The sequence below is a fragment of the Camellia sinensis genome, chromosome 9 (assembly GCF_055761805.1).
Source record: "Camellia sinensis isolate YWXY chromosome 9, ASM5576180v1, whole genome shotgun sequence".
NCBI lineage: Eukaryota > Viridiplantae > Streptophyta > Magnoliopsida > Ericales > Theaceae > Camellia > Camellia sinensis.
Window position 1 is genome coordinate 87,934,976 of NC_138969.1, and position 14,362 is coordinate 87,949,337.

The window sequence follows — 14,362 nt, forward strand, 5'->3', positions numbered from 1 at the left end:
GGCGATAGACTACTTTACAAAGTGGGTCAAGGCCCAATCCTACGTAGTGTTGAAAGCGTCATACATGGCTAAGTTCATCAGGAACAACATTATCTGTCGCTATGAGGTCCCGAATAAGATTATTTCGGACAATGGTTCCCACTTCAAGAAGGAAGTGATCGACTTGTTGGAGAAATACAATGTGGCTTTTCATAAGTCATCCACATATCAACCGTAAACCAACGGAGCTGTTGAGGTCGCCAACAAGAATATCAAGCATAATCTAAAAAAAATGATGGAAACTTACATGGACTAGCCAGATAAGCTGCCATTTGCTCTTTGGGGCTACCGGACATCAGTTCGAACTTCTACTGGGGCAACTCTGTATTCCTTGGTTTATAGGATGGAGGCTGTTCTGCCGATCGAAGTTGAGGTTCCGTCGCTGCGAGTAATGGCCGAGTGCCAGATAGCGGAAGCAGATTGGCAGCAGAGTAGGTTCGAGGAACTTATGCTATTCGACAAAAGAAGGCTGAAAGCACTGTATCACGTCCAAGGTTATCAATGAAGAATTGCCAGGGCTTTTAACAAGAAGGTTAAGTCCAGGAATCTAAAAGAAGGGGATTTGGTGCTCAAAGACAACCGAGCTCCCATCCATGACCCTAGGGGCAAGTTCAGACCTAATTGAACTGGCCTTTACATCACCAAATCTATTTGGTCGGGTGGAGCCGTCGTTCTTATGGACCTAAATGGCCTTGAATTCTCCCAGCCAATCAACATGGATAAGTTGAAGAAATACTACCCCTGAGTGGTTCGCTGGGCCGAAAACCTGAAAGGGCGACCTAGGCAAAAGTTAGAGCACACAAAATTTGAAATAAGAAAAACTGAGCTCGCAAGGTTGAAAACCCACAAAGGGCGGCCTTGGCAAAAGTTAGAGCGTAAAAAGAGAATGCTAAAACCCGAGTGAGCCCGAGTTGAACTACGTAAGGCTTGATTCCCATCTTCGGGATACGTAGGCAACTTCATTATGAAGTCTAGCCATAAACACTTCCAAATCAAGTGTGTCCATGTGATTATGTTGGTCATCTTTGTCTATTCCACATCCAAGAGTTCGGTTGTGATCTCCAATGCAGTGCAGTGTTATTCAGACAAGGGACAACTTTCCAGTTATTGGATTTGGGGTTGTACATCTGAAGGATAGATTCAGGCGTGTCCAGTTGTGATCCATATCGAAAATGGTTTTGAAAAGTTTTAATAAAAGTTGATTTTGTTCAAATGAATTTTTTTACAACTTAGACCATTTTTGGACCAAAAGGTAAATTTTTAGTACTCATAACTTTCAATTTCATTGATTTCAATACAGAGTTCTCCAACTCTTAATACAAATTGAACTTGCTTTTCACTACATTCAAAAAGAAAACTTGAAAGTACAGATTAAAGCAATAAACTTGAGGCATAGTTGAGTCAGGTGTTTTTGCGCCCCCTCCCAGAACTTGTGCAAGCTTCAGATGCCAAAATAGACCTGGTTTGTGCCTCATCTTCAAACCAAGCTATGCATTCGCCAGAAAGGGCACAACTGAAAGTGGGAGCAGGGGCCAAAAGTTCTTTAGTCCTCCATGCAGTGGTATACCGAGCTAATTATGTGCCTCGGATCGGAAATGAAGCTGGGTACTCTATCCCCTCTTCTGGGCAAGTCTGATCCTGTCCGAACTGGCGCCTGAATCGGAATGGAAAGTAGAAGACACAATGTGTCAAGCCAACCAACTGAATGCCAGGCTGCCGGGACATGCTGTAGCTCATCGCAGGCAGATCAAACCAAGGGCAGCGCCAAGCAATGTCAACAACAGATTTGTTGCACATCTAGTGGCACCACCATCCCTCGTTCGGGAAATTGACTAACTGTTGACGGAAGAAATAGCCGCGCGCTAAATACGCGGGACAAGCATTCCCAATGAATAATCTCAATGTAAGGAGGTTAAATGAATGTGATTCATAACTCATAAAATCAAAACAATGTAATGTTCTTGACTTAATTTAAACCAACTTCGAAAACGGATAATAGCAAATATGAATCATCAAACTTTTCATAACTCAACATATTTCGTCGTACCCAATAGTCTTATCAAAACTCGATTGAATACTACACAGAACGTTCACGGTGGAAATAAACATTTATTAGATATAAATATCTAGAGTTCATAAGGTTCGTCAAAGCGTTTAGAGTTACTTACATTTCATGGAATGACCCAATAGTGCTGAACAAAATATCAGCAAAACGATCACAATGGACCGAGGACAAAGGCATAACAATCACAACGGATCGACATATACATAACGATCGCAGTTGATTGACTTATACATACTAATCGCAACGGATGGACATAGACATAACGATCGCAACGGATCAACATAAGCATAATAGGAATTTCCGAACATCCAAGCATGTGTTGATGGATGCCACATTCGATAATCAAAAAGGGACTCTTATTCATTCTATTCAAAATCTCATTTTCGGAAACATATCATATCATACACAATTCAAAGTTTCAATCATAACTTAATGGTTCCAAAGTTCTTGTTCAAAAACTTATTGTATTAACATTTCATAACAAACAGAGGTTTCACAACTTATCGGATAACATAGTCATTTTCCAAGTAATTCATATACGAAAATATCTTCACAAAGACATTACTCATAGTACTTGGCTGAATGATACTCCTCATGCAAGCAACCTACACAACCCGTTTAAGCACAACATCTCAAATTACATTCAATTCGTTCAGTCAATTTTAAGCATATTCAGTTCATTTAGTACTTACTGGTTCGGTTATAACTATTCATTCTTTAATTTCTTTCCTTTTCATTCATTAATTTCCATCGTGTTCATGAGATGCATATGCACATGAAAAACACTTGAAAACTAGGCAATCAGACTCCCAGAAGTCACAAAAACAAGAAGAAAACAGGGCAAGGTTGGTAGCTCATGCAGTCAGAGTGCAGTGCAGTTCAAAAATTCTTCTATGTTTTGAAATCCAACCTTTCCAAGAACCAACTCCATTTCCATACAAATCAAGGCCCAAAACCCTTCAAAACACCTTTAATTTCATATTTCCAACTTCTAACAAAATCATAACTTAAAACAAAAATCCATTTTGTCATTTACAAAATCAAAAGCTTGAATTTAAGGAGGAAGTCAAGAACAATGCAAATGGGAAAGTCTAAACTCAAAATCCATGGAGTTTCTTCCTCCATCTTCAAGAATCATGCAAGAAACAAGTGATTGAACAAGAATAATGTTATGTATGACAAGATCTTAAGCAATTTCTTACAATTCCTCTCTTTAGGGTTTTTAATTTCAGCTTACACCACCCAACTCCTTAATTCAACTTAGATTCTACAATCTCATGAGTAAATTAACTCAATCTCATGAATTTAGAGAAGATTTCTTACCTTTGTTAGTGGAATTGTTAGAGGTTGACCCTAATCTTCCTTGATCATTTTCTTTTTCTTCTTTCCTAAGCTCTCTCTTCCTCTTTAGAACTATCTCTACAAAATATATATCTCTATAATTTCCCCTTCTCATTTGTTAACTTGAGCTAAAGAAGGGCTTAGATATTAATAAACTCAATAATTCCCAAGTTTAGATTAATGAATCAAAGTCAATAAATTTCTTTCTCATCTCATCCTACTTCAAAACAGGCTAAATTTATCCATATTTTTGTGAATCAGGCTCTAATTTCTTATTCCAAATATTTAATTTTAATCTTATGGTTTAATGATTCAGACAGGTTCAATTCCCATTCTCTGTATATCTGTTCACAGTATCGCATGGCAATTAACACATGGAAAATAACACATGGCACATAAATAACACACAACCACATAATCATTGCAAATCACATGATTAACTTAATTAATTACAGAGGTGGTTGTTACATTTAGCTTATTGAACTTTGCTATATATGGAAGTGTAATTAATATATTGAACATGGAATTGTAAAGTAAAAACCGTAGTTCAATGAAGAAGAGGATCTTTTGGAGTTAACTGTGTTTTAATTGATGTATTTATATTATATCTTTTGGGAGTATTACAAATTGGTATTAGAACTAACTAGGTTTGAATACCTTGAGCTCGTGAGACATGGCTTTGCCATAATGGGTTTATCATGGTAGGAAGGGACATTAGGTTGTCTTGTATGTTATATGTGTTTACATAACTATGTGGGTATGAGATCAAACTTCTAGGATACAACTTGGACCCACTATACTCATTGAAGTCCTTTTGGAAAAGCACCTGATCAATGCTTTTTCCACTTTGAAGTCCTTGAGCACTGCAGGACATGTTGATATCTTAGGAGGGTGGTTCATATGTGCTCTATGTGACTATGTGTTTAAGTGGTTTGCCCTCTGTGGAAATAGATACATGTATAGGCATTAGTACAAACCGTATGTGGCGTATGAGATCTCCAGCGGAGCATCTAAGTATGGAAAATGAGTCTTGAATTTGATTTTTACCTCTATTTCTTATAGAATGTCTGGGCGCATTAGAGGCTGTAGCAGACCTCACCGGGAAGGTCGGAATATTCCGGCCTAACTAGAGATCCCTTCACAAGAAGAAAAAGTGGGTCAAAACAATGTGGCCTGTCTATTGGCCCAAGATGCAATGGGGGCTTTGGCTTAGGAAATGGCAAGGGCTCTTAAAGAGTCCATGGATATACTGAAAGCCAAATAAGTAGCTAGGATTGTCGAAGGGAAGACTAGAACTTCTTTTCTAAAAAATGAATTCTTTCGTTCAAACCTCGCCGAGTTCAGTGGCAGGCCTGACCTTATGAAAGTGGATGAGTGGTTAGAGCAAACCGTCAAATCTTTTGAAATTTTGGACATTCGTGAGGGTGAGTTACGGGTGGGATTAGCAACCTATTAATTAAAAGAAAAGACCGGACAATGGTGGAAATATGCCAAGAACCGTGTTGGGCATACTTGGGAGGCATTCACATGCGCCTTCCAAAAAAAGTTCCTTTCTCTTACTGCTAGGGAACGGTTGAGGAGGCAGTTTGAAAAGCTATTGCAGCTCGATACCCTTGTAGCCAAATTTGAAGCCACATTTACTAGTCTTTCTCGCTTTGCACCTGAGCTAGTGACGATGGAAGAGCATCGATGCTTAGAATTTAAGAAACAATTGAGACCAAAAATCTTGATGAAAGTGGTAGGTAATATGATCTGCGATTATGATTGGTTAGTAGAGGTCGTGGCACATGTAGAAATCATGGTAAAGGTAGAGGAGACAAGGCAGAAGATGAAGATGACAGGATACTCAGAATCCCAGGGTGATTCAGGATCCTCTAAGAAGTCTAGGGGTTCATCATCATCATTTTAGTCACTACCACAGCAGACCAAGTTTTCTAGTTCTGTAATGGGTGAAAGTTCAAAGAACAAGGGTCAGATCCGTGGTGCATGTTACCGATGTGGCTAGTTGGGTCACAAAGCTTTAGAGTGTGGACAAAAGAGTGGGTCATAGTCTTAGTCTGCTCGTTTTTAGGGCCAGTCTCAGAATAGAGGTCAGGCTCTATTATGTTACTACTATGGTCAACTAGGACATTTGAAGAAGTTTTGTCCACAAAGAGCAGAGTAAGCCAGTGTGTCGGGGCCTCGTCAATCAAGAGGTTTTCAGACGAGTCAGGGGTAGAGACAATCTTTATCAATTAGCCTTGTTGGGGTCAGGCACCCAAGACAGTACACAGGGCTACATTTGTACAATCCCTACAGCAGACCTATGTTTCGAGAGACGATCTAGGAGATCAGAGGTTACAGGGAAGGGTGTATGTTGTCACTGCATCAGAGGTTTAGGACCATCCGTTGTGAGAGGTGCTTATCTTATTTTTAATACTTGGGCTAGTGTATTGATAGAAACCGGGGTATCTCACTCATTCATAGCATTTGTATTTGCATCCTCATTGGGGTTAGAAAGTGAGCAACTAGAGTCTTCATTTATGGTAGAGTCACCCGTTGAGGGTAAGACTATTTTGAATCGGGAATGTTGCAGGTGTGTGATTAAGGTTGCCGGTTGTCGACTTCTATTCAGCTTTGTGTTGTTAGATATGTCTGGTTTTGATGTCATTCTCAGCATGATTGGTTGTGCTCCTACTATGCCATCATAGACTGCTACCGTAGAAGAGTTACTGTGCGTACGTCGAGTGGTGATTGCTTATCTTTTTTGAGAGATAGAACCGGCGGATCGTTGTAGCCATTATATGATCCATGTGGTCGGGGAAAACTTAACTCTCTCTTGACAACCTTCTTAGATAATGGAAGTGGTAGGGTTCGAGATGCGTTTAGGGGCATTACAATAACGGCTTGGGTTAGACCCTACCCTTTCATGTTCTTGGATCTGGGATCTGATACTCTTTATTGTTGTCTATACTTCTTCTTGTTTTGTTGTCATTGAGTTTGGTTGTTTGGAGTTATTGGTTGTGTTGTGAACAGGTTGGTACATTTTTTAAAAGAATTCATGTCTGTTTTCTTCAAGTTTGCTTGAGCGGTCTTTGAGTTTTTTCAAAATTTTAGCAGGTCTGTGAAACTACTACAGGTAGGATGATCTTCGCTTGAGCAGTATCTTCTCTGCTCGAGCGATCTTCTGTAGTTTGCAAAACTTCTAAGAGCGGGTGTTTTCGTCACTTGAGCAGTGTCACTTCTTGTGCCCAACGGTCGAGCTGTGGTTTGGTTGCTTGAGCGGTCTGTGTATATATTAGATCAGAGAAAGGTCTTTTTTGTCACTTTTTTCTTTCTCTTTCTTTCTAAAAATTTCAAAACCTAATTTCTTCACTTTCTCTCTCTAGTTCTTGTTTAAATACTCCCATACACCTTAATCCGTTGATTTTTCCACCATTGTCCCTTAGAGAAAAGTGTAGAGCATGTAGAGGTGGTCGTTTTGATCAGAGAAAGTTTGCGTTTTGCCTTCATCAAATCTTGTGTCTTGTGTTGTTAACTCTTCTTGTCTTAAGTTAGGGATTTCTTTAACCTTTTTTGTATGATTCTTAGCTTCGTTATGTTTTCCTTGTAGAGTATTGTGATTTGGAGTTGGGGTTTTGATTTAGGGTTTGGTTTTTGAAATGCAAAAGAGGAGTTTTCAAATGGGTTCTTGAAGAATGTTGTGGGAATAAAATTATGGTTGAGTTGTGTTGAAATATTGGAAATTTCTCATTCAAATGTGTTTTTGAAAAGAAAAATGATATTTTCTTGGAAATCATTAGTGATTGACCATTAAAGAAAAAGGGAAAGATGTTGAGTTTTGAAAATATAAAATGAATGTATCTGTTGATGATGAGAGTGGAGTTAGATATGTATTATCACTCTCATTTCAAGATTTTTGAATTATATATTGTTGTTAGAAATTTATCAGTTGTATAGAGATATCTATTTTGGGCTATCAGTGGAGAATAATTTTGATTGTTGTAGAAATTGCATGTGGATTAGCTTAATTGAATTCAGCCACTCATACATCTTACATTGAGCATTGTTTCATACTTAAGCATTGAAAATGTATCGCTTTGAGAAAAGGGGTGTATACCTTAGTGAATCTAGTTAGGAGATGTGGTTGTGGTTTATTATGTTGGTCTGTATGTCCTTAGTGAAAGTCCAGAAACTTGCGTGGTTAGGTGTTGATCCTTTCTGTTAGTACCAGTAAAATGACTTTGGTAGTACTTGTATAGTTTACTGGCAGACATGTACCTAGAGATTCCTAGTGTTTTGTATCTACTGCCTTGTTTTATGATTTAAAAAGTATTGATTTATATATATAACTATGGCATTGCATTGCTTATGAAAAGAGAATGTGTAACATTTTTGACAAATGGCATGCATATGCATTCACCATATGACTTCGTTAAATTTCATTCATTGTGTTTAAATATTTCTACTGGGCTTTAGCACACTTTATGTGGCAAACAACTTTCAGGTGTTGATGGTATGCCTCTACCAAGGACGTAGCTTGGGAGGACCTTGGAGCCAAGGGCTTCTTTTTGTTTCTTTTGTGTAAATATTTGTTGTATGAGCTTTGAGCTTTATATGTATGGAGTTCAACTCATTTTGTTGTACCTGAGCATCGACTTGGAAAGATATAGTCATTAAGGCATTAACTTATTTGTATTTTCTTTTGTTCCTGTTCACTCACACATGTCATATGCTATAGATTTAGGATTTAGAATTTATGAATGTATACATGCATATGTCATCTTTTGTACGGTTAAAGGATATCAATAGAAGGTTAATATTACGTAAGTTTCCATTTTCCTTTGAATATCATGAGGTGTGTTGTTGCTATTATTTTGGGACATTACCTAATCAAAAAGCCCAAAAATTAATGGGCCCTGAGAAATTATCACCAAGTGACTTCAAATGAATTTTATTGAAGGGACATAGAAAAAAGCCAACCAATTGGACCGGAGAGGCCCAACAAGATTATATCTCTAAATAAAGTCTAACAAGCTCATCTGAGAAGGCCTAGATCATACGGATGTTTGATAAGGTTAACTGTTGCTTTTAAAAAAGACGAAACTCTCGAAGGAGATCCATTCTCCGAGGCATTTGCTTAGTCTTAAAAGGGCTCGGAATCACGATCCTAGAGACCTATTTGAGCTCAGATTCGAAAGGATTCGGATCCACGAACCTAGAGATTTCGAAGCGCTTAGCTTTGAACAGATTCGAACGCAATCTAGAAGTTGCTTTGTTAATGAATCCCAGAACACTTGTGGGCTCGGAACTTTTTGGAATCGACACACCATAACTATGGGTGTGACGGAGTCTGAACAAAGGACCTGATCCTAAGGATGGTAAGTGGAAATAAATTCACTTTTCGGTTAAATTAGCCTATACCCGAATCAAGGTGGCACGATCTAAGGGATCTCTAAGACTTGGCAATATTTACGGTAGAGTGTTCTCTTGAACTACCACTTACCCTTTCACAGCAAGGCATCCTTTGGGATTACCCCTGACCCTTTGGAATGATTGGAGATCATTGGTTAGGTGTGGCTAAGACGAAAGGTTCGCCAAGAGGTTGATCTCCTTTTTGGGGTTTTCCTTATCCTTAAAGAAGTCATCTCCTCGGATAAGATAGTTAGAGGGAATATTTTCCATGTGCCTCGCACATGGGTTTCATCTTGCATTATGAGGTGCCTATAAATATCACCCACTCATAACTTTACAAGAGAATGGATTTTGGAGAGACAATTTTTGGGAAATAACTAATTTCTCTTCTCCATTATCTACCTTGAGAGTGAAAGTAAGCGATCTATGGGAGAGTCTTGCCATTATTCTGGGGCATTTCCCTAAATAAGCCAAAATACTAAATCAATTCCCAAATTAAGCCGAGTTTTGAAAGATTTCCCCAAATAGGCTAAATCATGGTTTATAACCACGATTTCAACATATATGCGCTTGTCTCGTGTGAAATTTGGGAAGTTTTAAAATCGTGGTTACAAAACGCGCTTTTGATTAAGAAATCGCGGTTACAAAAGGCGCTTTTAATTAATTTTTTTTTCTTCTGAACTCGCTGTTCTAAACCACGCTTTTATCTAAAAAAAAATTTCTTCTGAACTCGCTATTCTAAACCACGGTTTTAGCCAAAATGTAGAAACGTGTTTTGAAAACATGTTTTTAACACAAAACCACGCTCAACTTTCAATTCATCAAACACACACAAACACTCTCTCTCCCTCTGACAACCCCACGCACAAACATCACTCACACTCAATATATATATATATATATATATTTTAATATATATTTATACTTTAATATATATATAAATTTTATTTCATAAAATTGAAACTAATGTTAAATATATATAATAATAATTTATAATAATAAATAATAATCAACTATATAAAATAATTATTATTTTTATTTTAATTTTACTGTTCAGGGATAAAATTTTTTATTTTTTTTATTTTAAGGTTTAAGGTTTAATTCTTAAAATTTATTTATTTTTATTTTAGGGTTTAGGATTTATAAAAAAAAATAAATTTTAAGAATTAAATTCTAAATTCTAAACCCTAAATTCTAAACTCTAAAATAAAAATAAATAAATTTTAAGAATTAAACCCTAAACCTTAAAATAAATTTTTTTTTTTTTTATCCCTAAACACTATGGTAGCGTTTGGTAACATTTACATTTTTGGTTTATGTTTACAATAATTTTATAAACTGGTTTATGTTTATTTTTAGAAAAACATAAATTACAAACGTGTTTGGTTTGAACAAAATGTTTAAAAAAAATTTAAAACATAAACTAAAAATATGTTTGTTCAAGCCTAAAATATTTATATTTATACTTATTATTTATGACAGTGGAATCACGCATATTATAATTGAAAAACATTAATTAAAAAAATAATTGAAAAAAAATTAATTGGAAAAAACGTGGTTTGTAAAAATTATTGAAAAAAAATTAATTAGAAAAAACGTGGTTTGTAAAAATTATTGAAAAAAATTTAATTGGAAAAATTTATTTGAGGAAAAAACGTAAACTCAAAAATGAGTTTACGGTTTCAGTTTTCAAAAAATTTTTTCAAATAAATTTTTTTGAAAAATAATTTTTTTTAATTAATTTTTTTTTCAATTATTTTTTTAATTAAATTTTTTTTCATTTTTTTTCAAATATTTTTTTTTCAAATAATTTTTTCAATTAAATTTTTTTTCAAATTTTTTTTAAATAATTTTTACAAACCACATTTTTTCCAATTAATTTTTACAAACCACGTTTTTTTTCAATTATTTTTTTAATTAATTTTTTTTCAATTATAATATGTGTGATCCCACTGTCATAAATAATAAGTATAAATATAAATATTTTGGACTTGAACAAACATATTTTTAGTTTATGTTTAAAATTTTTTTTAAACATTTTGTTCAAACCAAACACGTTTGTAATTTATGTTTTTCTAAAAATAAAAAGAAACCAGTTTATAAAATTTTTGTAAACATAAACCAAAAACGTAAATGTTACCAAACGCTACCTTAGTGTTTAGGGATAAATTTTTTTTTTAATTTTATTTTAAGGTTTAGGGTTTAATTCTTAAAATTTATTTATTTTTATTTTAGAGTTTAGAATTTAGGGTTTAGAATTTAGAATTTAATTCTTAAAATTTATTTTTTTTTATAAATCCTAAACCCTAAAATAAAAATAATTAAATTTTAAGAATTAAACCTTAAACCTTAAAATAAAAAAAATAAATTTTATCCCTGAACGGTAAAATTAAAAAAAATTAAGAATTAAAATAAAAAAATAATTATTTTATATAGTTGATTATTATTTATTATTATAAATTATTATTATATATATTTAACATTAATTTTATGAAATAAAATTTAAATATATATTAAATTATAAATATATATTAAAATATATATATATATATATATTGAGTGTGAGTGATGTTTGTGCATGGGGTTATCAGAGGGAGAGAGAGTGTTTGTGTGTGTTTGATGAATTGAAAGTTGAGCGTGGTTTTGTGTTGAAAACGTGTTTTCGAAATACGTTTCTACATTTTGGCTAAAATCGTGGTTTAGAACAGCGAGTTTAGAATTTTTTTTTTTAAAAAATAAAAGCGTGGTTTAGAACAGCGAGTTCAGAAGAAAAAAAATTAATTAAAAGCGCCTTTTGTAACCGCGATTTCTTAATCAAAAGCGCGTTTTGTAACCACGATTTTAACACTTCCCAAATTTCACGCGAGACAGGCGCATATATGTTGAAATCGTGGTTGTGAACCACGATTTAGCCTATTTTGGGAAATCTTTCAAAACTCGGCTTAGTTTGGGAATTGATTTAGTATTTTGGCTTATTTAGGGAAATGCCCCCATTATTTTCTCTCTAACTACTTTGCCTTCTTCTTTACCTAATATCTTATCTCCGTTATCTCTTTGTTATTGTATTTCTAGTTGCGACCGTTGAAAAATTCAAGCCTCTCACCACTTTTAAAGAATTTAAATTTTTTAGCCATCTTCAAATTTTTTGACGAGCATTCAAATTTTACCATAATATTCTCAGACCCTCTCATATAGAGCTAAACTCACCTCAGCACGGTCGATGTCAAGTTGCTCAACCCAATCCATATCAATCCAATCCATTTCCAAATATTAGCATGCAATAAACATAATTAAAACCCGAAACTTTATATATAGTAAAATTTAAGGAGTCCATTAAGTATATTTATAAGTGTATTTAAAAATTAAAAAATTCATTTAAAACAAAAAAATATGAAAATTTTTTTTTCTAAAAAGATTTTTTTAAAAACTAAAACCAGAAATATTATACAAATAGTAATGTATCATAACCCCAAAAAAAATAAAATAAAAGGGAATGCAAATCTCTCTCTCTCTCTCTCTCTCTCTCATAATCTGGAGCTTTATTTCTTCCTTTTCTTCTTCTGTTTGGGTTCTCTCTTACAATGACCTGTTGATTTGACCTTCTATGTCTCAAGCCAACAACAAGAAGCGCTCAGTCTACAACACTACCACCGGCAGCAGTTCCGGCGGCGGCGCTAATTTTCTGGCGATGAAAAAGGCCAAGTCTCAGGCCGTCGCTTGTTCTCTCGACAATAAAAACGGCCTCCAACACCACCAACACTCTTCCTCCATGATCCAAGATCCCAACGACCCAAACGACGTCGTCGACCCCGCCGCCGCTGGACTCGGCCGCTCCGCCACCAATTTGTCCCGCAAGAAGGCCACGCCGCCTCAGCCTGCGAAGAAGCTCGTCATCAAGCTCCTCAAAGGTTTTCTTTGATCTCTATCGATTCATATTTTAATATGCTTAATTTTTGTAAAGATTCATCATTTATTGATTGTTTTGATCGCTCGATTGCTTGTTTGAGTGTGGTTCAGTTGGACCTAAAGACCTATTGTTCATTTTGTTAATACATTACTACTTGGAATTGCAGGTATTGATCAATATCTAGGGCTCTTTGCTATGTATACAACGTTCTTTTTGTGAACATATGTTAATTTAATATTTAGAATTAGAGTTGCTTTGATTTTGCTATTGTAAACAAAGTATAACGTAGCGGAATAAAACAAAACATGGTCATACCTTTCAAAGTGAGTCTGAATTGAAGGATCTCGTGGGTAAATCATGTGCTTCCTGAATATGGTCAATCAACCCAGCAATGGGGTGATATTACAATAGTGAATATCACCCACACAAACCACAATGCAAATGGCTTTAATCGTTGTTTTTGAGAGAGAGTCAGTATATGAGAAAAACTCAAAAACATATGTTAATCACCCATATCCCATATATCAGATATATAATCTATTTATCTCATTTATCCATATTAGTTATATGAGATAATATCTGATATCTATATCATTTATCCATATCAGAATATGATAGATATATATCCTGAGTGGCTATTCAAATAGGTTTGAATTCAAATTCAAAGCCTATTTGGAAAAGGTTCAAAAAGTTGAAAAGGGTCATGCCACATGGGCGCCCATTTCTAACATCTCCCAGTCGCACATGAGTTGGCATGACACTGCCACATCTCTATCTCAATCTCCCCAAAAATGAACAATCTCATACTAGCCAATGCACCGTGCGACCGCTGAGAACACCTGCAAGTGGGAGCTCTATACTAGAAATTCAATATGAGTCAGCATAGAGACATCAACCCAAAAAGAACAGAAATAGTGTCTCATGTACCCAGACCCATCTAGCTACATCAGTCCAAAAATATCTCTAATCCCTCAAAGAGCATGTTTGACTCTCCTAGGTCCCGCATTATATTCACACCCAATCAGCATCCTATAAAGAGCGATGTGAGTTGTCGACAATGAATATAGAACAGAGATGTAGAACTAGATGATCTTCCCTTCACCCTCATATCATTTAATTTGAAATTGACCGCTTTCCCAGTAATGTCCCTTAAAGCCGAATCATACATGACCGCAGGCAACATACCAAAGTAGCTGAACATCAACTCTTTATCTTATGACATAGTCAAAGGTCACAAAAGGCACAAAGTGAAGTCATTTAGGGAAAAATGACTTTTAGGACACGGTGAAGAAGCAGGGATCCATTCTTTCACCTCGCTAACGGGTCGATAAGCACATACAGTATGAATGCATGTTACAGTGGAGTTACTCTTCCAAAGAGTGATGTTAAACTCACACACCATACAGATCTTAGTCTAGTCGCTCTTAAGCGCACGAGTCGCTTCCTAGCGTCTAACTCGAATTCTCTATTTGCTCGCCTCTCAGGCATCAAATGAGATCTCGCATATGGCTATCCATAACAGACATATCATGGAAAAGTGGGTACTCTCATATCCATGGTCGGTCTCTAACAAGACCTCTTGGCTCCAACCAAGGCGACATAGCTAGTGGATAATT

General features: G+C 35.5%; 1 protein-coding gene across 1 annotated transcript in view; it reads left to right on the forward strand.

Annotated features, from left to right (window-relative positions):
- Window positions 1-12,289: 12,289 nt before the first annotated feature.
- LOC114258054 (cullin-4) overlaps window positions 12,290-14,362 on the forward strand; it is a 41,077-nt gene continuing 39,004 nt past the window's right edge. Inside the window, exon 1 of the mRNA XM_082887254.1 lies at window positions 12,290-12,747. Coding sequence (XP_082743380.1) covers window positions 12,444-12,747 — 304 coding nt within the window. The 5' untranslated portion in view covers window positions 12,290-12,443. The remainder of the gene's footprint in view (window positions 12,748-14,362) is intronic.